Source organism: Urtica dioica, chromosome 2 (assembly GCF_054948205.1).
Source record: "Urtica dioica subsp. dioica isolate 48M chromosome 2, U.dioica_male_clone48M_v1_H2, whole genome shotgun sequence".
Classification (NCBI taxonomy): Eukaryota; Viridiplantae; Streptophyta; class Magnoliopsida; order Rosales; family Urticaceae; genus Urtica; species Urtica dioica.
Window position 1 is genome coordinate 47,381,218 of NC_142757.1, and position 25,438 is coordinate 47,406,655.

The 25,438-nt window shown below is 50.2% G+C and overlaps 1 protein-coding gene across 1 annotated transcript; it reads left to right on the top strand.

The window, feature by feature from the left end:
- The first annotated feature begins 2,211 nt into the window (after positions 1-2,211).
- Positions 2,212-5,030, top strand: LOC149405100 (flavin-containing monooxygenase FMO GS-OX-like 4). Its single transcript, XM_089606834.1, has 7 exons — positions 2,212-2,820; positions 3,218-3,289; positions 3,373-3,525; positions 3,607-3,689; positions 4,260-4,395; positions 4,492-4,668; positions 4,767-5,030. Exons 1-7 carry the CDS (start codon positions 2,269-2,271, stop codon positions 4,959-4,961), a joined length of 1,368 nt encoding a protein of 455 aa, XP_089462960.1. The 5' UTR covers positions 2,212-2,268; the 3' UTR covers positions 4,962-5,030.
- The last annotated feature ends 20,408 nt before the right edge of the window (positions 5,031-25,438 follow it).

The following is a 25,438-nucleotide window of genomic DNA, read 5'->3' on the forward strand; positions in this document are numbered from 1 at the left end:
TACAAACTTTTATAGAATGTGAATATTAGTTTGATTTTGGATATAGATATTTGTTTTGTAGTAGTGGTTTTGGATGTTATGGATATGTTTTGGATGTAATGGATATGTGGTTTTGAATATATAATTTCATTTTCAGGTTTTTTAATTGGAAAACAAAAAAAATAGCTCTCAGGTACAATTTGGCCGCGGCAAATTTTCCTGGGAATTCATCTCGCCGTAGCCAAAAGTATACCTTGCTGCGGCGAGATTTTTTAAAAACTCAATACATATTCGCCACGGCCACGTATATTATTCACCGCGATGAACTCTTCCACAATGGCACTACCGTCCCGTTGTGGAAGATCTCGCTGCGGCGAGTACGTAACGTTGCCGCGGCGAGAAACATAATATTTTAACTCCACCGTGGCCACGTATGACATTGGCCGCGGCGAACTATTCCACAACGGTACAACCGTACCATTGTGGGAGTGTTCACCGCGGCTAAATCCATACGTGGCCGCGGCGAATGTGCAAAAAAATGATCCATTTTTTCACAACGGGACTGTCTCGTTCTGAAAAATGGAGGTTTCCACAACGGTAATGTACCGTTGTGGAATCCCTAATATTCCATAACGGGACGAGTACCGTTGTGGAATCCTGTATGATTCCACAACGGTACAGTTCCACAATGGTAGTGTACCGTTGTGGAATCCCCTGTTTGTAGTAGTGTTAGTTTAATAATATATTTTTAAATTTAAACATTATTATAGAGAAAAATAATCATTACGTTGCTAAATTATATGAATAGAGACAGGCACTCTCCAATTATTTCAAGAAAGACTAAAAATCAAATGACGCAAGCAAAAGCAATAATGCAATGATACATAATTACAGTAATGCAAGGATGAAGATGAGCTATCTCGTAGCTAACATTTTGTTGCACTAGTATAAATAGAGAGAAGTCTTCTTGAGAGTGCAGCAACAAACAAAAAACGATGAAGAGCAGCGGTGCGATATGCGTAGTGGTCCTTTTGGCAGCGGCGGTTTGTTGGTCGGGTCCGGCGATGGCGGAGATTGTGAAGCCGTATGGTGGCGGCGGTGGTGGTGGTGGGGGGAGTAGAAAGCTGGTGCTGATGATGCTGAGGAGGCCGGGGCGAGAGAACTGCATCTCGCTGGGGCAGCCGTGCGGGGCTCTGGACTGGTGCTGCGAGGGCCTCTCCTGCGACGGCATCTTCGAGGGAGAGTGCCGCAACAACGCCTTCTGCCACGAGAGGGGAAATTGGTGCAACTTCATCCACCCTTGCTGCTGGCCCAACACTTGCAACTCTGACTCCATCTGTGAATAGATATATGAATGATAATATCATTGATATATATAATGAATAAGAGTAAGCTATATATCCATATGCATATTAGCTTCCATCCGGTGTGGCTTTTATGGGGGATTCTTGTCCTCTCCTCTATCTGTCAACTACGTATTATGAAACTTTGTGTTGTTGCTAATAGCATATGCTACGATGCACATGGCTATCGTTGTTTTCATTATTGTATTATGTATTCCTTTGTGTTAAATAATGCACTGCGTTTTCGTTTTCGTTCACTGTAACATGTTGTTTCTTACTGGTGTCATTAAAATAAAGTAAGAAAACGATCTCTTAAAGTTGAACTTTTATTTAGGAGTTAGAAACGACATATCGCTTCTAAATTTTTTTCTCGCACTTTTAAAAGTGACTGTCTCGTCTTTCTTTTATGAAATTTTAAGTCGTGCTTTTTGTACCATTTTAATTTGACATAACTTATAAAAGTAAGAAATCACTTATAAAAGTTAGGATTCATTTAACCCTCATCTTCGATCATTTGGCAGTTTAAAAAATAATCAAATTCTCTCTCAGTAATCGTGCTTCCGATAATCTCGAGCTTCGACGACGCTCTCTCTCTCTAATTCATTTTTTTCTCGAGATTTTTTAATACTTTTTTATTTATTCGCGAAAGAAATGAGGGCATTATATTCTGAGCCGAATATATAGACTATTTACTTAATAAAATGAAATTTGGACTATTTCTCAAATAAAAATGACAAATTTGGCGACTTACAACAAATTTCGCAATGTAATAATTTTTGTTTATTAATTTTGGTGGCAAGGAATCTCGTTATTCCCACCTGACCCCACACACACTGCAAAAGCGATGATGCATGTGATGACGAAAAGCCACTGAAAATCAAACCACCGAACCTTTGTCTCCCACAAAAATAAAATCCGAATCGTACATTCTCTCAGTCCCTCTCCCATGCTCAAACCACTCGCCTCCCGCCACGTTGCCGTCATCGGCGCTGGGGCCGCCGGCCTCACGGCGGCGCGAGAGCTCCGCCGCGAAGGCCACGGAGTGGTGGTGTTCGAGCGAGGAGACCAAGTCGGCGGAACCTGGCTCTACACGCCACGTGTCGAGTCCGACCCGCTCGGCCTCGACCCGAATCGGAGCGTGGTCCACTCGAGCCTGTACGAGTCTCTCCGAACCAACCTCCCCAGAGAGGTCATGGGTTTCAGAGATTACCCATTCGTGGCCACACAAGACGACGACGAGGTCAGAGACCCGAGACGATTTCCGGGCCACAGAGAGGTGTCGATGTACTTGAGAGACTTCGCCGATGAGTTCGGGATCGAAGATTTGGTGAGATTCGGGACCGAGGTTGAGTCCGTGGGTCTGGTCTCGGCTGAGAGTCGTCAGTGGAGAGTCGTGTCGAAGACGAAGAAGAAAGGAGATTTGGTTGATGAGGTTTTCGACGCGGTTGTCGTTTGTAATGGCCATTATTCGGAGCCCCGAATCGCCGACAACATTCCCGGTAATCATTCATCGCTTTTTCGTAAAGATAGGATCTTTCTCTGTAATTGAATTTCTTTAGCTTTGTATGTAATCGATTTTGGATTTCACTGAGGAAATGAATCCGAAAGTTGACACCTTTATGAGTCTCTGATAATTTTCAATAAAATGTTAATTCTTAAGCCTAAACCAGAACTGTTTCATTTCCTGTTTTCAACCTTTGTGAAGTAATCCTCATCCTAAACAATTAAACTAATTATTTCATATTCGTTGTGTTCTTATTAGAATGTTGGAATGTCTGTCTATTACATCTATAGGATGGTTATGAGCTCAGTTTTTTTTTAGAGTGAAAAGAGATCTTCCAATTAACACTTAACCTTTTTTTTTTTTTTTTTTTTTTTTTTTTTTTTTTTTTTCGGGCATTGAGACATGGCCTGGAAAGCAAATCCACAGCCATAACTATCGCATTCCTGAGCCGTTTCGAGATCAGGTCAATTCACAGAAACCACCACCACTTGCTATCTTTTGTTTGTCTCGGTGGTTTATGAATTTACGATTTGGAATTTATTTCAGGTGGTTGTTCTGATAGGAAGCTCAGCGAGCGCGGTCGACATTTCTCGGGACATTGCTGGGTTCGCCAGAGAAGTCCACGTGGCGTCGAGATCGGCTACCGATGGAACGTTGGGAAAACTTCCCGGCTATGATAATCTGTGGATTCATTCCATGGTATACACTAAACTGCACCCATAGCTTTTTCGGGATTGACTTAAAAAAAATGCTGATCTCAATTAATATCCCGAAATGCAGATCAAAAGCAGTCACGAAGACGGTAGTGTCGTGTTCCAGGACAATAACGTTGTTTTTGCCGATGTCATTCTGCATTGTACAGGGTAATTTAGGGATTTAAAAATGGTGAATTTTCAGTAATTTTTATCGATGCAAATTTTTTTTATTTTTTATTTTTTTTATTATCGAAGATCCCTAAAGTGCAGGTGGAAGAGAAATTTTGTTCCAAGTAATGAAGTTCTATTTTTTAATTTTTTTCTTCTTTTGTGTTGAAAACGGACGAAATTTCGTAGAACTTGGTGAAATTTCATAATATAAAATTTCACTCAGAACAATCAACCAATCATCCGAAATTGTTATGTTAACCTTTTTTTAAAGAGCATCTGCAATCTAGCAATTTGAAACTTTGGCTTTTGCAGGCCAAAGCTTCAAATTTTGGATGTAATTCTCTTCTAAAAAGAAGTAGGTTGACTATATTCTCGAACTTCAGGAGGGGCATATTATGAAAAAGTCTCATAAATTTGGATTTAACTGAATTTGTTTTAGTAAAATTTCATATATATATCTATATATATATATATATATATATATATATATATATATATATATATATATTCCTTGATGGTTCCGCCAATGCCTATAATGAAACACCATTTTCTTCGAATTTTTTTCAGGTACAAATATCATTTCCCGTTTCTCGAAACCAACGGCGTTGTGACGGTGGACGACAACCGGGTCGGTCCACTGTACAAGCACGTCTTTCCACCACACTTGGCTCCGTGGCTCTCCTTTGTTGGCTTGCCATGGAAGGTATTTTATTCCTCTCCGCTCACGAAACTATCATTTGGCCGATGAGCCAACAATGCCAATGAGCTCTCTCTCTCTCTCTCTCCCTCTCTCTCTCAGGTCATACCGTTTCCATTGTGCGAGCTCCAAAGCAAGTGGATCGCGGGTCTTCTCTCTGATCGGATCAAGCTTCCCTCGGTGGAGAAGATGATGGAAGACATCGAGGACTTTTATTCCGAGCTGAAATCATCCGGCGTGCCTCAGCGCTACACTCATCAAATGCCCGGTTTAGATCAGGTAATAAACTCGATTCGAAACTAGTATTTGATGTGTGATTTTGTACCAACAATCAATCGAAGTTTGATTCAAAATTTTAAATTTTTCATGATTTTTAGTTTGATTACGACGATTGGCTCGCAAGTCAGTGTGGTTGCTCGGTCTCCGAAGAATGGAGGAAAGAGATGTACAAATGTGTTTCGAAGCGAAAGCGAGTCCGACCCGAAACTTACAGAGATGAGTGGGACGATGAGGAATGGATTGCACAAGCTTACCATGACTTCAAGACTCTATTGCCCAAATTGAATCCATGATTTTAAGTACAGATTTTTTAACCTTCAAATTATTTATTTGAGTTTTGGTGAATAAGGTTCTGTCCAGATTTAAAAATATTAAAAATAAAAAATTAAAAAATAAAAAGGTTCTCTCCGGAATAAAAGTACTAAGCTTATTTGTACATGTACGTGTAATATTTACATGTTGAATTTGAATATGAAAAGAAACATGATTTTTTTCAATCTAGTATATTTTCTTACAATTTGTTCTTTTCAAGCAAATAACATTGAGATTTTGGCTATGTTCCGCCCCTTGTGCGGGATCTTGTGACAGCAAAAGTGTTACGATCCATCGAGTCACGTTCGGCCGGGAGGCCATCCATGGGCCTAGGACGTGCGAGAAACGTGTGCCGACCTTGGGAAAACTCCCCGCACGGGGCGAAAGCCTTTTTATAAAGATTGAGAAGCTCGGACGGGAATCGTGGGCAAGGATCCAGATATTCACGTAGTCGGGAAGAGTTAGTTGGCGGGTGTTGTCGGTCTCTGTTCGGGGTATCTTGGTGTAAAGCACACCCAACAGTCTTAGTGGCTGAAGTGAGCTTCCCGTGTGCCGGAGAGACAGAAACGCGGGGCGGGCATACATAGTTGAAGAAGACTAGTGTGTCGCTCGAGTTAGGATAGGCTCGGACCAGTATTGCCGTGGGGGAAGTATTGCGCACCTTCTATCCCACACGGTGGTTATTCCATAGAGTTTTCCAAGTTCTCATTGTCGACCCCAGGCGAATTGGATTGATCACGAATGGACATTCCCGTGCCAAAGACGTGAGTCTTGTGGCTTTAAAGTAAAGTAGGGACCCTATCTATTTCTCTTTTTTACTTTTGTATTATCATATGTAAGTGTTCAGTTGAAATACACTGTGAGATCGTAAACAGTGTGAGAGAAAAGAAGAGGGAAAAAACAAGCTAGAGAGCAACCTATATAAAAAAAAAAATCATTGGGAGAAAAGAGAAAATAGTGAGTACTTGCAATCTTTGTTTGATTTTGTTAGTGAAATCACTCTTAATTCTTTTTTAATGGATTTGGAGCCACATATGCATGTATATTGTTGTGCTAGTATATTTTGAACTCTGCAGGTTTCCGACCTCAAATCGTTCACACAATAACGATTGTAACGTGCAACATTTTCAAAACAACGGTTAATTTATATACTTTCATAAGTAGCATTTTGTCAGACGGTAAACAATTGATTTTCTTATAAATAAAGTAAATATATCCCAATATAATTAACAAATTTTCTAAAAAAAGTTGTAAACATAAACAAAAATTAAGAAAAATAGCACTTTCAACTTTAAATATACTATTTTCGCAGTAAAAGATTCATGCAATTTATGATAGAAATACAAAAAAATATGGTCACTAGAAGTAATTTATACTATTTTATGAGTGTTGAGTTTGATTTTTCTTTAAAGCAACATTGTTCGTGTTGTCGTTGTAAATTCAATCACAAGACGAAGCTAAGTAATACTTGTTAAGCCGTTTTTTGGGTTTAACATTCGAGGACACGTGGCGTGCCTGGAATAGTCACGTGCTTGGTATGGGGTTGGCCCAAATTACTTTTCGAGAGTCCAATGGGCTCAAGGAAGTTCGGGACAAAGCCCAAAGCGTCCAGGAGCTTCAGAGGATCTTAGAATCGTAAAGAGGGAAACGATGCTTTGCCTTCTTTTTCGTCGGGAACGCGTTCTTCGTCTTAGATTTCTGGCCTGGAGGTCGAGCTCGCCTGGGGGTCGAGCTCGCCTGGGGGGGTCGAGCTCTCCTGGAGGTCGGTCTTGCTGGGAGGTCGAGCTCGCCTGGGGGTCGAGCTCGGCTGGAGGTCGAGCTCGCCTGGAGATCGCCCTTCCTGGAGGTTGAGCTCGCCTGGGGGTCGAGCTCGGCTGGAGAGTCGAGCTCGCCTGGAGATCGCCCCTGCCTGGAGGGTGAGCTTCTGCCTGGGGGGTGAGCTCGCCTGGGGGGTCGAGCTCGGCTGGAGGTCGAGCTCGCCTGGAGATCGCCCTTCCTGGAGGTTGAGCTCGCCTGGGGGTCGAGCTCGGCTGGAGAGTCGAGCTCGCCTAGTGATCGCCCCTGCCTGGAGAGTGAGCTCGCCTGGGGGTCGAGCTCGGATGGAGAGTCGAACTCGCCTAGTGATCGCCCCTGCCTGGAGAGTGAGCTCGCCTGGAAGGTTGAGCTCGCCTGGGGGGTTGAGCTTGCCCGGGGGTCGATCCTGGCTGGAGGTCGAGCTCGCCTGGAGAGTCGAACTCGCCTGATAATCGCCCCTGCCTGGAGAGTGAGCTCGCCTGGGGGGTCGAGCTCGGCTGTAGGTCGAGCTCGCCTTGAGATCGCCCCTGCGTGGAGGGTGAGCTCGCCTGGGGTCGAACTCGCCTGGAGAGTCGAGCTCGCCTAGGGATCGCCCCTGCCTGGAGGGTGAGCTCGCCTGGGGGGTCGAGCTCGGCTGGAGGTCGAGCTCGCTTGGAGATCGCCCCTGCCAAAAGGTTGAGCTCGCCTGGAGGTCGCCCGGCTTGGAGGGAGCTCGCCTGGGGGGTCGAGCTCGTCTGGAGGTCGCCCCTGCCTGGAGGTTGAGCTCGCCTTGAGATCGCCCCTGCCTGGAGGGTGAGCTCGCCTGGGAGTCGAGCTCGGCTGGGGGTCGAGCTCGCCTGGAGAGTCGAGCTCGCCTAGAGGTTGAGCTCGCCTGGAAGGTTGAACCTGGCTGGAGGTCGAGCTCGCCTGGGGGTCGAGCTCGGCTGGTGCGTCGAGCTCGCCTGGAGATCGCCCCTACCTGGAGGGTGAGCTCCTGCCTGGGGGGTGAGCTCGCCTGGGGGGGTCGAGCTCGGCTGGAAGTCGAGCTCGCTTGGAGATCGCCCTTCCTGGAGGTTGAGCTCGCCTGGGGGGGGGGGGGGGGGGGGGGTCGAGCTCGTCTGGAGGTCGCCCCTGCCTGGAGGTTGAGCTCGCCTCGAAGGTTGAGCTCGGCCTGGAGGGAGCTCGCCTGGGGGGGTCGAGCTCGTCTGGAGGTCGTCCCTGCCTGGAGGTTGAGCTCGCCTTGAGATCGCCCTTGCCTGGAGGTTGAGCTCGCCTGGAGGTCGCCCTGCCTGGAGGTTGAGCTCGCCTGGAGGTCGCCCTGCCTGGAGGGAGCTCGCCTGGGGGGGTCGAGCTCGGCTGGAGGTCGAGCTCGCCTGGAGATCGCTCCTGCCTGGAGGTTGAGCTCGGCTGGAAGGTTGAGCTCGCCTGGGGGTCGAGCTCGGCTGAAGGTCGAGCTCACCTGGAGATCGCCCCTGCTGGGGGTCGAGCTCGCCTGAGGGGCGTGACTGTGCTCCTCGTGAGCTGCCTACGTACCCGCCTTGCGGGATCAGGTAATGACGTAGTTCATGGGATTCTTGGTTCAGGCTCTATTCCAGAGTTGGGAGTGGAATTTTTTGGGGTTTAGTGTATTTTGAGTTCGGAGTGAATCCTGGATCTTCTTCTCCTTTAGTTCGGAATGAGTTCTGAGCTCGGAATGAGTCCTGAGTTCGGAGTCCTCTTGAGTTGGGAGAGTATTTGGCTGAGTGAATTCTAGGATTGAGAGTCTCTGGGGTTTAGAGAGTTTTTTGAGTTCGGGGAATTCTCTTCAGTTGTCCTCTGAGTTGAGAATGAGTGAATTATTTATAGGAAAAGAAACCGGTGCTTGATGCTTGGTTGGTGCTTGGTTGAAGCTTGGTTGATGCTTGATTGAAGCTTGGTTGGCGCTTGGTTTTTGCTTGATTGAAGCTTGGTTGATGCTTGATTGAAGCTTGGTTGGCGCTTGGTTTTTGCTTGGTTGAAGCTTGGTTCTTGGTTGGCGCTTGGTTTTTGCTTGGTTGAAGCTTGGTTTTTGCTTGGTTGGCGCTTGGTTGAAGCTTGATTTTTGCTTGGTTGGCGCTTGGTTTTTTAGTCATGCGTGCTTGACTAAACTGTCCTTTTATATTGTAACGTCGTTTTTTGCGATTGGGGTTTTGTTTTTTTATCATAAGAAAAAGACGGCATAACATTAACCCCCCAGTTTCGCGTGCGACTCGTCGCATGGGAAACTTTGCTTCCCCTCCCCTTCCGCGCTTTGAGCAAGCTTCGAGGTGGGTTGGGTTCTCGATGGCCTGGAGGTCGAGCGAGGCCGAGCTCGCGTGGAGGTCGAGCTCGCTTGGAGGTCGAGCGAGGCCGAGCTTGCGTGGAGGTCGAGCTCGCGTGGAGGTCGAGCTCGCCTGGTAGTCGAACTCGCTTGGAGGTCGAGCGAGGCCGAGCTCGCGTGGAGGTCGAGCTCGCTTGGAGGTCGAGCTCGCCTGGTAGTCAAACTCTCTTGGGGGTCGAGCTCGCTTTGTCGTGTGGGAAACTTTGCTTCTCATCCCTTTTTTGTTGATTTATCATTTATTTATAATATCGTATGTGTATAATATCTTTATTTATCTTTTTAGGACAGGTGACTAACCCGGTCATGACTTTTGAAAAGTATATGCACAAGTACCCACGCATTTGCAAGTTGCGTGGATTTCCTTTTTAGGCATTGACCTATATATGCATGTTGATGTACTATAGGTAGCCAGTTTTTATGTCATCATTTTTGCGTGTATAGGTATATGCCTATTATCTTATCTATAATTTATTACTACTATTATTATTATTTCCTACGCTATGTGTATAGATGCGTTTACTCATTTGTTTCTTTGACTTTAACACTTACCCCATGCTCTCTTTTTCTCAAAAACTGAGATGTGTCCGGGGATTGAGCTGCCATCACAGGAGCGTAGCAGAGTTGAGATCAACAATCCCCCCAGATTTTCTTGCTTCTTTCTTGAGGTTGGTTTCTTCTTCGGTGAATATATACATTCTTTTTCTTCTCACTTTGCCATTTATTTCTTTTTTCATTCTGTCTCTCGACCCTCATGTCCCTTTCTTTGAACCTTTCTGGCTTTTCTTCCAAAATACTGTGATGACTCTAAATAATCTGGTCAGCGGTGGGCCTACTTCACCTCGTGGTTCCAGCGACCTAGCGGTCCCACCCGACTTTTCTAGGGCTTTTGGCACTTCCGATTTTGGCGAGCCGTGGGTGTTTGATGAATTTCCAGGCGCTTTTGGCGAACGCTTGGGTTCCGCAAGTTCGCCTACTGGTTTCGGAGATGGCGGCCTCGACGCCCTCCTCGATGCGGTCCTCGGACGGGGGCCGGTTCTGCCTACGTCGGGTCTGTATTTTGATGGGAGAGGTAACGTTGTTCAATCGGTGGCCCACGGCGAGTCGTCTCGGTCCCCGCTGGCCGTGAGAGGCTGCGAGGCAGGCCCAGCGGATGAAGGCGACGTCACACCAGGTATTCTCCGGAGTTTGGAAGGTGATACTCCCTTGACTTCGACGCCGTTTTTCTTCACAAACGGGTCCCCGCTGCTGCCAGCGGACTTCGGAGTATCAAGATGTGGGTTTCTTCCGGTGTCGATGGGCGGCGAGGTTGGTCCGGGCCGAGGCGCTACCATCGGCGGGCCTTTGTTGACATCGGGGGAGGGCAACGTAGACGTTCTTCCGAATGCCTGCTCGTCGTTTGCAGCGGAGGGCGTAGAGGCTTCAGCAAGCGAGCCTCGTTGTAGTTCCCCGAAAAACGGGAAGAAGATGTCGTTGTTGCTTGAAGCGTTTGGTCATTCGGTCGGAGGCGAGACTTCGGTGCGTCGCATCTCAGGACGTGACGACGAAGGCCTCGGTGCCAACTCCTCGGCGGGCGGCGAGGTGAGTTTTCCGTCTCTTGGGGTTGATATTGATGATGATGGTGATAAGGTTGTTATGGCAGAATGTTCTGAGGGAGAGGTCGAGTCTTATCGGTGCAACTCGTTCGTAGTCGAGCCCCCATAACGGCCGCGGTCTCGGCCGAGGCGGTCGAGAGGCGGGATTTTGCCGGCCTCGATGCCGTGAGCCTGACAACGGAAGATAGAGTTAGGTTCTTCCGCGAGAAGTACGAGATCCCGCCGGAAATCTCTATCATTGTTCCCTCCGTCGACGATTATTCCAGCCAGCCACCCGAGGGATATACAGCCGTCTAAGTGGAGAGTCTTAAGCATGGGCTGAGACTCCCCCCGCACCCTTTCATATGTGATTTGCTCGAGAGGATCCAGCTGCCACCCGGTCAACTAAATCCAAGGAGCTATTGGGTCATCGTGGCTTGTTATATCATGTGGTTCCAGGAGAAGCATCGTGAAATGACGGTGTGTGAATTCCTAAGTTTGTGTGCTGTGGTTCCGAATTACAGAACGAAAGGGTCATTCTTTCTTCGCAATAACACGTCAAAAAAAGTACTCGACAAACTACCCGGCATGGGGCGTAAGTGGGTTGATGAGTTCTTTTACACGTGCGTCGACTATTTTGGGAACATTCCCCTTGGTTTTCGTACATCGGCTGATTGCCCAAAGCCCCCTGGTCAGCGATCCGAGTTTGCTTCTTTTCTCGAAGGGGTACCTCTTAGCGATCGCGAGGCTAGCTTGTTTCTTGACGACAAACTGTGGGAAGAGGTTGGGTGGTTCCCTTACCGTTCGGCCGACGATGTTCCGTTGCTGTCTTCGCGCTTTTTTCCGTTCTCGGCAGAGTCTGGTGGTATAGTAATAGGGGGTTTTTTTTTTTCTTTTTATTATTGCTATCACAATTTGGTTCCCATATGTATGCAGATCTCCTTTTTTAATAAAAACTCTAATTCTCCCGACGATTCCTTGAAGGTATGGTGGCTTACGGGGCCCGAGGAGTTACAGGGCCGGGATTCTCTGCGGGGCGGCCGCTGCCGGTTCCTCTTCTTGGTTCAGAGGCGTCGCTCCCTTCGCAGCCCTCGAGGGTAGGCTTATCTCTTCGCGCTACAACAGCATCTATGCCAACCACAAAAGCAGCGATTGCTAGTTCAAAAAGAGCGCGAGACGAGGCTCCGTTAGTGGCTTCCTCGCGTGCTAATTCTGGGAAGAAGCTTAAAGCCCATCTCCGCTCATCGTCCGACATAGTGGTGTTGTCGGGTTCTCGGTCGTTGACTCCTTTGGCTCGTAAAGCCATTAGTGGTATTGAGTCCACTCATGCATCGGAGGTGACCCAGTTGGATCGGATGACCGCGATTGCCCTTGCTGAGTTGCTGACTCGCGAGGCCCGACAGGTTTTCCCCCACGTGCATGGCTCGATATTTTCCTCGTTTGCCGTCTTTTCGCCTCCTTTAAATACCCATTATTTTATTTTTCCCTTTTTTTGTAGTGCTATCTGACTTCTGTTGCAACTAAGCGTAATATTCGCGAGTTGGTGAGGAAATTGGGACACGAGACCGAGGCCCGTCGTCTGGCACAGGTGGATGCCGATGGTCGTATGAAAGCTCTCGAGGCTGAGATTGCAGGTCTCAAGAAAGGCGCCGAGGATGATGCTATGAAGATATGTGCGCAAAGAGCCGAGCTCCAACGTCTGCACATCGAGCTGGGGGCCGTTCAGGCGGAGCGGGTTGGTTCGGCTATCGACTGGGCACACCGCGACTTGGTTGCCTACTGGAGTGGACCGGGAATGGAAAATCCTCCGGAGGGAGCGGAGAGACTCTCCGCCTTAGATGACAGTGACTCGTCTTAGAAGCTCGAGTCCCTTTCCCCTCTTTTTGTGATGGACTAACGGCCTTATCGCCCCTTTTTTGTATGTGAATTTGGGCAAACTTTCATTCGTCAGGATTTTTTTTTATGGCGCGGTCGGTTGTGCGTCTCTCAAGACCCGTTGTGTTTTTTGCGGGCCCCGATTTTGGGTATAACTCTGGCGAATGGGCATTTTCCCTTTTTGCACTATAAGCTGTACGGGCTATCGTATAGTATATGTAATCCCTACGTCTCTTTTACTTGCTTGGAGGTCGAATTCACTTGGAGGTCGAGCTCGCTTGGAGGTCGAGTTCGCCTAGAGGTCGAATTCGCTTGGAGGTCGAACTCGCTTGGAGGTCGAGCTCGCCTGGTGGTCGAACTCGCTTGGGGGTCGAGTTCGCTTGGAGGTCGAGCTCGCTTGGAGGTCGAGCTCGCCTGGTGGTCGAACTCGCTTGGGGGTCGAGTTCGCTTGGAGGTCGAATTCGCTTGGAGGTCGAGTTCGCCTGGAGGTCGAATTCGCTTGGAGGTCGAGCTCGCCTGGTGGTCGAACTCGCTTGGGGGTCGAGTTCGCTTGGAGGTCGAGCTCGCTTGGAGGTCGAGCTCGCCTGGTGGTCGAACTCGCTTAGGGGTCGAGTTCGCTTGGAGGTCGAGCTCGCTTGGAGGTCGAGCTCGCCTGGTGGTCGAACTCGCTTGGGGGTCGAGTTCGCTTGGAGGTCGAGCTCGCTTGGAGGTCGAGCTCGCCTGGTGGTCGAACTCACTTGGGGGTCGAGTTCGCTTGGAGGTCGAGCTCGCTTGGAGGTCGAGCTCGCCTGGTGGTCGAACTCGCTTGGGGGTCGAGTTCGCTTGGAGGTCGAGCTCGCTTGGAGGTCGAATTCGCTTGGAGGTCGAGCTCGCCCGGTGGTCGAACTCGCTTTGGGGTCGAGTTCGCTTGGAGGTCGAATTCGCTTGGAGGTCGAGCTCGCTTGGAGGTCGAGTTTGCCTGGAGGTCGAATTTGCTTGGAGGTCGAGCTCGCTTGGAGGTCGAGCTCGCCTGGTGGTCGAACTCGCTTGGAGGTCGAGCTCGCCCGGTGGTCGAACTTGCTTGGGGGTCGAGTTCGCTTGGAGGTCGAGCTCGCCTGGGGATCGATCGGGGACTTGATGGCGCAAGTCCCCTCATCTCGGGTCGCACAGAGTTCTTTGCGATACGTTCGGGGTTTCAATGCTGCGAAACCCCATTTCTCGGACTCCGTGGACGCTTTGAGGTCGGTCGGGGACTTGGTGGCGCAAGCCCCCTCATCTCGGGTCGCACGGAGTCGATACGTTAGGGGTTTCAACGTTGCGAAACCCCATTTCTCGGACTCCGTGGACGCTTTGAGGTCGGTCGGGGACTTGGTGGCGCAAGCCCGCTCATCTCAGGTCGCACAGAGTTGATACGTTCGGGGTTTCAACGTTGTGAAACCCCATTTCTCGGACTCCGTGGACGCTTTGAGGTCTGTCGGGGACTTGGTGGCGCAAGCCCCCTCATCTTGGGTCGCACGGAGTTGATACGTTCGGGGTTTCAACGTTGCGAAACCCCATTTCTCGGACTCCGTGGACGCTTTGAGGTCGGTCGGGGACTTGGTGGCGCAAGCCCCCTCATCTCGGGTCGCACGGAGCTGATACGTTCGGGGTTTCAACGTTGCGAAACCCCATTTCTCGGACTCCGTGGACGCTTTGAGGTGCGTTTGGGGCTCGATGCCGAGGTTTCTATGTCTGTATTCCTGCATTTTCACATATATATATTTTTGTTTTTTGTTTTTTGTTTTTTTTTTCCTTGGTCTTTGTCTTACTCTATTAACCCCGCCAGTTTTTATGCAATTATGTTTAAATTGTATGAAAATTTAGGAGCTAATTATTTGCAAACTGAACGCGAATTTCGACTTCATTCATTAATTGGGCGCATGGCCTGCTTTTTAAAAAATCCAACGTTCATTGGGGTCGGTGGTCGCTTTTTGGAAAACTAAAAATTTGAAATGACTTGATTTGTTGTTCAGGTTTCGTCGCTTACCAACCCTCAGGTGTCTCGGCGCCATGGCCTATTGGTAGTATTGGCGGAGGTGCTCCGCGTTCCACGGGTGCCTAATTTCCTTGCCGTCCATCTCGTCGACGTGGTAAGTTCCGTTGTGTATCACCTTTCGAATTCGGTAAGGCCCTTCCCAGTTTGGCCCGAGTACTCCGGCTCCGCGAACCTGGGTGTTTTGGAACACCCTACTCAGGACGAGGCTTCCTTCGGCGAAACGGCGGATTTTGACCCTTTAGTTGTAGTGCTTCTCAACGATCCTCTTCTGCGCGGCCATGCGGGCGAACGCTTCAGCTCTCCTTTCTTCGATCACGTCGAGCTCCATTCGGAGGGCTTCGTTGTTGCTGTCTTCGTCGAAGGTCTCTGTTCGGAATGACGGCGCTCCGCTCTCAACGGGGATGACGGCTTCAACCCCGTAAGTGAGGGAGAAAGGCGTTTCGCCTGTGGCAGTCCGCGTGGTTGTCCGGTAAGCCCAAAGGACAAGGGGGAGCTCGTCGGCCCATGCACCTTTCTTTTCTTCCAGCTTCTTCTTCAAAGTCTCCTTGATTGTCTTGTTCACGGCCTCAACTTGGCCGTTTGCCTGTGGGTGGCGTGCTGAGGAGAAGGTCTTGCTGATCTTCAATTGTTCACATATCCTTCGGACCATTGCGTTGTCGAACTGGCTGCCATTGTCGGTGACGATCGAGGCGGGGATGCCGTGGCGGCATATGATCGATTTCCACATGAAGCTTGTAGTGTTTGCTTCGGTTATTGTGGCCAGGGGCTCCGCCTCCACCCATTTTGTGAAGTAGTCGATGGCGACTATCGCCCAGACTCGCTGGCCGGACGCCATCGGGAGCTTACCTATGAGGTCCACCCCCCACTTCGCGAATGGTCGTGCCACGAGGATCGGGCACAATGGGGCCGGGGCATGTCTCGGAATGTGCGAGAATCTTTGGCACTTGCGCATTTTTGTGCCCAACTGAACGCGTCTTTCTTCATCGTTGGCCAGAAGTAGCCTTGCTTGAGCGCCTTCAAAGTCAGGGACTGACTTGCGGAGTGATTCCCGCAAATTCCTTCATGGATTTCCCTCAAGACGTAGTCGGCTTCGGCCTCGTCCAGGCATCGGAGGAGTGGCTGCGAGTACCCTCTCTTATAGAGTGTGGATCCTCGCCAGACATATTTGTGTGCGTGATACTTCACCTTCTTAGCTTCAGCCTAGTCGGTGGAGAGGACGCCATCGCGGAGGTATTCGATGATCGGCGTCATCCAGTTCGGTTGGGGCTCTTCTTCGATCAGGTTCACCTCTCCCTTGGTGATGGACGGGAGCTTCAAGGTCTCGACAGGCACCTTGCCTAACTCCTCGCTATCGCAGCCGGAGGCCATCCTAGCCAGGTCGTCGGCCTCAGCGTTCGAGCCCCTGGGGACCTGCACGATCTCGTACCAGGAGATTGCCTCTAGTCGGAGCTTGGTTTCCTCCAGGTATGCCGCCATGTTCTCCTCCTTCGCTTGGTATTCTCCCTTGACTTGGTTGACGATGAGGAGCGAGTCACAGTGCATCTTAAGGTTTTCAGCCCCGAGCTTCCTGGCTATGTCGAGTCCGGCTAGTAGGGCTTCGTATTCGGCCTCGTTGTTCGAGGCTTTGAATCGGAAGTGGATGGCGTACTTGAGCTTTTCTCCGTCCAGGTTGACGAAGACGATTCCTGCCCCTGACCCGCGGACATTGGACGCTCCGTCCACGTGCACAGAGAGGTACATGTAGAGGGTCTCGCCGTCCTTGGGCTTCGCTAGGAGCGGTGGCGTGGCGAAGTATGTCTTCAAGTCCTGGAACGCGGTTTCGCATTCGTCGGTCCACTTAAAGTCGGCTCCTCCTTTGATGGCTCGGAAGAAAGGCTGACATCGGTCGGTGGCCTTGGAGACTAACCGACTCAGCGCGGCCACGCGTCCAGTGAGGCTTTGGACTTCCTTTGCCTTGGTTGGGGGCCTCATGTCCAGCAGTGCCTGTATTTTTTCGGGGTTGGCTTCGATGCCTCGCGGGTTGACGATAAATCCCAGGAATTTCCCTGACTATACACCGAACGCGCACTTGTTCGGGTTCAACTTCATCTTGTACTTTCGGAGAAGGGCGAAGGTCTCCTCCAGGTCTTTGACGTGGTCAGGCGCCTCGAGGCTTTTAACGAGCATGTCGTCGACATAGACCTCCATCGTCTTCCCGATTTGCTTGGCGAACATTTGGTTTACCAAGCGCTGATAAGTGGCTCCGGCGTTCTTCAGCCCGAACGGCATCACCTGGTAACAGAATAGGCCTCGATCGGTGGTGAAAGTGGTCTTCAGCTCGTCTGGTCCGTACATTCCAATTTGATTGTATCCCGAGTAGGCGTCCATGAAACTCAAGAGTTCGTGCCCTGCGGTGGAATCGACCAGCTGATCGATCCTCGGCAGGGGGAAGCAGTCCTTCGGGCAAGCCTTGTTGAGGTCGGTGTAGTCGATACAGATTCGCCACTTCCCGTTCGACTTTTTCACCATGACCACGTTAGAGACCCAACTAGGGAACTTGGCCTCGCGGACGAATCCGGCGGTGATTAGCTTCTCGACTTCCTCGTTGATCGTGAGATACCTTTCGGGGTTGAACGATCTTCTTTTTTGGATTTTTCCCTTCTCTCCAGGGAGTACGTTGAGCCTGTGGGTGATAATCTTCGGGTCGATCCCCGGCATGTCTGCGTGTGTCCACGCGAAGACGTCTCTGTGTTCTTGGAGGAACGCTCCGAGCCGATCTTTTAGTTCGGCTGACAGGTGTGCTCCGATCATGACGACCTGTTCGGGGTTGGCTTCGTCGAGTATCACAGGTACGAGGTCGCTCGATGCCTCTACTTTCTTGGAGTCGGCTTCTTCTCGCGGGTCCAGGTCCTCGAGTGTTCGTGCCTTGCCGATCTCGCCTGAGAGGTCGTCTCCGACTTCACATATGACACTCACCATGGCTTCGCCTTTCCTGACGCGGGATCCCTGGACGTGGCATGCCCTAGAGTCGGCTTGGCTTCCTCGCATCACCCCTACTCCCTTGGGTGTCGGGAATTTCATGAGGAGGTGGTATGTTGAGGTGACCGCGCGCAGCCTGTTGAGCGTTGGTCGCCCTATGATGACATTGTGAGCGGAAGGTCGGTCCACAATTAGGAAGTCCACCAGGCGCGTGACCTGGGCTCCCCCTTCCTGTCCGAATGTGACCGGGAGGCGCTTATGGAACCTTCCGTGTAAATGCACTCTCCTGCAAACCCGAAGAGCGGGGTCTTGACCGGGGTTGGACGAACTTCTCCGAGGTCCATCCGGTCGAGGGCAGCTTTGAATAGGACGTCGGCCGAGCTCCCGTTGTCAATGAGAATCCTCTTCACCATATTGTTTGCTACTTGCGCCTTGACAACGATGGCGTCGTTGTGCGGGTGCATCACCTGGCGGGCCTCTTCCTCGGTGAAGTGGATTGTTTCGTATGGCGTAATCGGGCATGTGCTCTGAGTGAGGTTGATATGGTGGGAGGGGCCCTCTCCGTTTGCTGCTCGCGCATATCCTTCGTTCGCGCGCGGTATCTCCCATTTCTGGCCCTCCAAAGATTGTGGTCACCAAGTTGAGTGGGGCGTTGGCCACGTTACCTCGGGTGTTGTTGTTGTTGCTTCCACCCGCGACAACTTATTTCCCGCGTTCCTGCCGCTTGTCGTTATGGGGAACCTGTCTCCTCGGCGCGGGGTCCGGATTGGCGACCATGGCCATCACGAACTCCTTCAGCTCGCCATTTTAGATGTGACTTTCGATCTGCTTCTTGAGCTCGAAGCATTCGGCGGTGAGGTGACCGTGGTCTTTGTGGAAACGGCAGTACTTGTTCTTGTTGCGCTTTGATGGGTGCATCGCCATGGGTCGGGGCTCGGTGAACATGTCCCCGTGCAAGGCCAGAATTCGATCCGGCGTAGCTTTGAGTGGTGTGAAGTCGGCGTTCCTCTGGAACCTCTCGACTAGTAGGGGTCTCTGTTTTGGCGGCGGTCGGACGCTTGAAGCCGCGGCGTCGGCACCCCGGCTCTTCTTTCTTCGTTGGTCGTTGTTGACCTCGTCCTCGTCCCTGCGCCGGTTCCCCCTCTCGCGGATCCTCCGACTTTCGTAGTACTCCTCGACGGAGATGTGCTGGGTAGCTTGGGAGATGAGCTCTGTCATCGTAGCGGGCAGCTGCTTCACCAGTGACGTCAGAAGGTCGCCAGCCCGTAGGCCGTCGATGAAGGCGTAGACAGCGTCGCCGTCCTCGTAATCGTCCACCTTGCTGGACTCCTCGATGAACCGGTTGAGGTAGTGTTGGAGCGTCTCGGAGCTGCCCTGTTTGATTGTTAGGAGGTATGATTTTTCCTTTCTCCGGACCCGTGAGGCGGAGAAGCGAGTGAGGAACCTTTCCTAGAGGTCTTCGAACGATTGCACGGACCCTCGCCCGAGCCTTTGGAACCACTCGAACGCGGTACTGGTGAGGGTGAGACAGAACGCCTGGCATATCGTTGACGGGGAATGTCCCGCCATCCTCATGTTGGTCTGGTACTGGTGGATGTGGTAAAGAGGGTCTGTGCTTCCGTCATAGAGCGGCATGGTGGGCGGACGGAAGCTCCCCTCGGTGTCGCTAGCGATGACGTGTGCCGCGAATGGCGAAGCCACGCCCTCGATCATGCTTCTCACCAAGGGGGTTCTTGTCCGGGCTGCCTGCAACTCTCGGATTTCCTCTCTCAACACGTGGAACATGTTAGTTACTTCATCATTTCCGACATGTATGGCGGTAGGCGCAAATCTGGTGGTACGTTCTCTTTCATTCGATGCTTGATCGATCAGAGTGACATGTGCCGCAGGCGGTGTTGCCGTAATTAGAGGGGCGACTTCTTGTGGTTCGCCTGTTTCGGGGACGGCTTAGCGCCCCGGGATCTCCCACCGAGAGTTGAGGTGACGTCGTAGATCTACGTTGGGCCCTAAGCGTCCTGGCGACCCCGTACGTCGCGGCGGAGGAGATCTTCTGACGTCTCCGCTATCTGCTACCTCTTCTCCTTGGCCCAGTCTATCGAGAGCAGACCTTCGCGATTCGGCTCCGGTTCCTGCGATGGAGCGAGCGGCCTGAGGGATACTGACGCGTTGTGGGTCGGTGCTTAAGTTCTGCGGTCCATGTTGATCTAGCCCCCGAGCGGTTCTTCGTTCTACCCGGTGGTGGCGGTCGATGTCTCGAATACTTGGGTCAGGGTCGCCGTCCTGTCTGCCTTCGATGTTCGCATTTAGCGTTTGCCCTTGTTCGCGCCTTTGACCCCCAGAGTTAGCGTTCTACGGGCGCCCCTCTCTTGCATGGGCGTGTAAAGTTATGACCATCTCCTCTCGATCTCTAGCGAACTCGCTTGCTAACAGGAAAAGACTGTTCTCGAGGCGCTCAATGCGGTCGTCTCATTCGACGAAGACAGTGTCGAGGGAGGGATTTCTAACGCCGGTGGTATTTGGGTGTGGCAGAGGCGCGGTGCCTGTTGCCGGGACGATGCTTGGCGGCGAGGTTTCTTGACCGTGCCTAGCCTGAGTTCGGGCCCGTGTGTAAAGTGCTACGCTCTCCGCCTGTTGAGGGGCGTTGCTCCCAGAAGCGGCGATGCGGTTGGACATCTTGCAGGAGGTTTTTGCCGGAGGAATCTTCCGGTTGCGATAATTTGGCGGATTAGTCCTCCGGTCTTGAGACTTTCGGTGGAGGATTTCTTCTGGTTTTGAAAAGAGAAGGTCTACCAGGGAGGCTTGTGATGGTCCCGTGGAGGGAAGTGGATTTGCCGGTGGAGAACTCGTGGTTGTTTTCGAGTTCCCCTCCTTCTAGCGCCAAAATGTTAAGCCGTTTTTTGGGTTTAACATTCGATGATACGTGGCGTGCCTGGAATAGTCACGTGCCTGGTATGGGGTCGGCCCAAATTACTTTTCGAGAGTCCAATGGGCTCAAGGAAGTTCGGGACAAAGCCCAAAGCGTCCAGGAGCTTCAGAGGATCTTAGAATCGTAAAGAGGGAAACGATGCTTTGCCTTCTTTTCGTCGGGAACGCGTTCTTCGTCTTAGATTTCTGGCCTGGAGGTCGAGCTCGCCTGGGGGTCGAGCTCGCCTGGAGGTCGGTCTTGCTGGGAGGTCGAGCTCGCCTGGGGGGTCGAGCTCCTCTGGAGGGTCGAGCTCGTCTGGAGGTTGAGCTCGGCTGGAGGTCGAGCTCGCCTGGAGATCGCCCCTGCCTGGAGGGTGAGCTCCTGCCTTGGGGGTGAGCTCGCCTGGGGGTTGAGCTCGGCTGGAGGTCGAGCTCGCCTGGAGATCGCCCTTCCTGGAGGTTGAGCTCGCCTGGGGGTCGAGCTCGGCTGGAGAGTCGAGCTCGCCTGGAGATCGCCTCTGCCTGGAGGGTGAGCTTCTGCCTGGGGGGTGAGCTCGCCTGGGGGGTCGAGCTCGGCTGGAGGTCGAGCTCGCCTGGAGATCGCCCTTCCTGGAGGTTGATCTCGCCTGGGGGTCGAGCTCGGCTGGAGAGTCGAGCTCGCCTAGTGATCGCCCCTGCCTGGAGAGTGAGCTCGCCTGGGGGTCGAGCTCGGCTGGAGAGTCAAGCTCGCCTAGTGATCGCCCCTGCCTGGAGAGTGAGCTCGCCTGGGGGGTTGATCTCGCTTGGGGGGTTGAGCTTGCCCGGGGGTCGATCCTGGCTGGAGGTCGAGCTCGCCTGGAGAGTCGAACTCGCCTAGTAATCGCCCCTGCGTGGAGAGTGAGCTTGCCTGGGGGGTCGAGCTCGGCTGGAGGTCGAGCTCGCCTTGAGATCGCCCCTGCGTGGAGGGTGAGCTCGCCTAGGGTCGAGCTCGGCTGGAGGTCGAACTCGCCTGGAGAGTCGAGCTCGCCTAGGGATCGCCCCTGCCTGGAGGGTGAGCTCGGCTGGAGGTCGAGCTCGCCTGGAGATCGCCCCTGCCTGGAGGTTGAGCTCGCCTGGAGGTCGCCCGGCCTTTAGGGAGCTCGCCTGGGGGGGTCGAACTCGTCTGGAGGTCGCCCCTGCCTGGAGGTTGAGCTCGCCTGGAAAGTTGAGCTCGCCTTGAGATCGCCCCTGCCTGGAGGGTGAGCTTGCCTGGGAGTCGAGCTCGGCTGGGGGTCGAGCTCGCCTGGAGAGTCGAGCTCGCCTAGAGGTTGAGCTCGCCTGGAAGGTTGAACCTGGCTGGAGGTCGAGCTCGCTTGGGGGTCGAGCTCGGCTGGAGAGTCGAGCTCGCCTGGAGATCGCCCCTGCTTGGAGGGTGAGCTCCTGCCTGGGGGGTGAGCTCACCTGGGGGGGTCGAGCTCGGTTGGAGGTCGAGCTCGCCTGGAGATCGCCCTTCCTGGAGGTTGAGCTCGCCTGGAGGGAGGTCGCCTGGGGGGGTCGAGCTCGTCTGGAGGTCGCCCCTGCCTGGAGGTTGAGCTCGGCCTGGAGGGAGCTCGCCTGGGGGGGTCGAGCTCGTCTGGAGGTCGCCCCTGCCTGGAGGTTGAGCTCGCCTTGAGATCGCCCCTGCTTGGAGGTTGAGCTCGCCTGGAGGTCGCCCTGCCTGGAGGGAGCTCGCCTGGGGGGGTCGAGATCGGCTGGAGGTCGAGCTCGCCTGGAGATCGCCCCTGCCTGGAGGTTGAGCTCGGCTGGAAGGTTGAGCTCGCCTGGGGGTCGAGCTCGGCTGAAGGTCGAGCTCGCCTGGAGATCGCCCCTGCTGGGGGTCGAGCTTGGCTGAAGGTCGAGCTCGCCTGGAGATCGCCCCTGCTGGGGGTCGAGCTCGCCTGGGGGCGTGACCGTGCTCCTCGTGAGCTGCCTACGTACCCGCCTTGCGGGATCAGGTCATGACGTAGTTCATGGGATTCTTGGTTCAGGCTCTATTCCAGAGTTGGGAGTGGAATTTTTTGGGGTTTAGTGTATTTTGAGTTCGGAGTGAATCCTGGACCTTCTTCTCCTTTAGTTCGGAATGAGTTCTGAGCTCGGAATGAGTCCTGAGTTCGGAGTCCTCTTGAGTTGGGAGAGTATTTGGCTGAGTGAATTCTGGGATTGAGAGTCTCTGGGGTTTAGAGAGTTTTTTGAGTTCGGGGAATTCCCTTTAGTTGTCCTCTGAGTTGAGAATGAGTGAATTATTTATAGGAAAAGAAACCGGTGCTTGATGCTTGGTTGGTGCTTGGTTGAAGCTTGGTTGATGCTTGATTGAAGCCTTGTTGGCGCTTGATTTTTGCTTGATTGAAGCTTGGTTGATGCTTGATTGAAGCTTGGTTGGCGCTTGGTTTTTGCTTGGTTGAAGCTTGGTTTTCGCTTGGTTGAAGCTTGGTTCTTGGTTGGCACTTGGTTTTTGCTTGGTTGAAGCTTGATTTTTGCTTGGTTGGCGCTTGGTTTTTGCTTGGTTGAAGCTTGGTTTTTGCTTGGTTGGCGCTTGGTTTTTTAGTCACGCGTGTTTGACTAAACTGTCCTTTTATATCGTAACGTCGTTTTTTGCGATTGAGGCTTTGTTTTTTTACCATAAGAAAAAGACGGCATAACAATACTTTTATTTTATTTTATTGATTTAAAGCCTATATAACCCCAAAATTTTGTGGTCATTATAACATTTATAAGGAAACACAAAAAATTTAGTTATTTATATGAGATATAATAAAATAACTGGTCAATGTTTGAAGAATTTTGAAATTGTAGTCAATTTTGCTTATATGGCAATCCAATTAATTTTTTTTTTATCTCAATTATAATATTGTATGTGCATTTTATTTAAAAAAAATCTAGTTGTTTTATTTTTGAAAAAAAAACAGTTAGTTTTCTATTTAAAATTCCCTAATTTTCTCTCTTAATAACTCAACAAAATGTTGGACCGAAATCCAATGTGAACCCTACGTGGCGAAAGAAAAATGTTGAAGCGCAATGTCTTTAATTTGCATTTAATCTCTCTTGAAGAGGCCCAAAGCCCGATGAGTTCATTTTTGGCCGAATAGTCCATTGCCTTTGTTATTTACTTTGTACGTGCCGCTGTCCGGAATCATTGTATGGTCTTAGGCAATGAATGACTTTTCGGGGGAACCGGCGAACCTGAGGAGATCGGGAGTGTAAGGGCATTCACCGTTTTTCGTTTCTTGAATCCGGTCGAACCGGACTGGATTCCTTTGAACCGGTTCCCGAGTTTTATATAAAGGATTTGGGCTAAAATTCGGGGAAACCTAGCTTCAAAAGTAAAATTTTGGTGAAACCCTTTTTCTCTCGTATTCCGTTTGCTCAAGCCTAAATTTGCTCATTTTCCGGCTTGCTTTTGCGATTTCCTTCATCGCGAAGGTGCTTCCCGGCGGATCCCGTTTTACACAGGCTTGTTTTGTCAATTTTCCGGCGTTTCCGAGAGGCATGTGACGAGGATTTCTGGGATTTTGGGATTTTTGGATTTTTTTTCCATTTTTTTCCAACAAAATTTCGTTTTTTAATCCTTGAATATGATGATGAATTGATGACTATGAATTTATGATGATGAATATGTTGATTTTAGATGAGTTTGATTATGAATTGATGATTATGATGATGATTATGTTGAATTAAAATTAATTTGATGATGAATTGATGATTGTGATGGTGAATATGTTAATTTTACACAAGTATGATGATGAATATGTTGATTTTAGATTATTATGATGATGAATATGATGATTTGAGATGAGTGTGATGATGAATTGATGATTATGATGATGTGTTGATGAATTGATGATTATGAATATGAATATGTTGATGAATTGATGATTATGATGATGAATGTGTTGATTTTAGACGAGTATGATGATGAATATGTTGATTTTAGATTATTATGATGATGAATATGTTGATTTGAAATGAATTTGATGATGAATTGATGATTATGATTATGAATATCTTTATTAGAGATGAAGATGATGATAAATTGATGATTATGATTACGAATATGTTGATGAATTGATGATTGTGATGAAGAATATGTTGGTTTCAAATGAATATGATGATGAATTGATGATTATGACGATGAAGTATGGCATCCCGACCCGGCACAGAAGTATTGCGAGCCCGTCGAAGGACGACCGAATGCAAGCAAATGCAAATTTTGTGAAAAATCACTTGGCGAACATAGACAAGACAAATCGTGTGAAAATGTGCGACAAGGTTCCTCATGAAGTACATGAGGAAATGCGAGAATTACTCTACGTACGCTTTCAAAAGAAGAAGCAACGTGAGAGTTTGTGTGAGTCGATGCGAGCCGACCTCCAGAAAAGTCTAGGGGACTCTGGTCAAGAAATAGACGAAGGTTTCGGTGGATCTTCGGAGTCTTCTGATCCAAAAAGATCGCACTCCGGGGTCAAGAGATTGACCAAAGCCGTCGACCGATTCTTCATTCACGAGTGACGAGATATTCAAGACACTCCACGTATAATTAATTATTAATTAGTGTGTTTTATATTTTGTCGTACGTATTGTAATCAAGGTTTGACTTTCCGCGGAAACAAGCCGAAAAACTTTGAACTTTATGGTACTTTATGTTGAATTTGATCTTGGTTTGAACTTTGTGTTTTATATTTTGTCGTATGTGTTGTAATCAATGTTTGACTTCAAACTTTGAACTTTATGGTACTTTATGTTAAATTTTATCTTGGTTTGAACTTTGTGTTTTATATTTTGTCGTACATGTTGTAATCAAAGTAATTTAGTTTTGAAAAATATGAAAATTATGTTTATTATTGTAAAATATTTGTCTGAATACCTACGGTTTCTTATATTTTTGTCGATTTTCTCTACGGTAAGCGGTTTTCTGTCGGTACCGATTTTGTTTTGGTCTGAATATTAATCGATTTTCCATCCGATAAACGATTTACCCCCAAAATTTAAGGTCCAGTAAAAGGATAACGGTAACTGCGATCCTTGGTATTT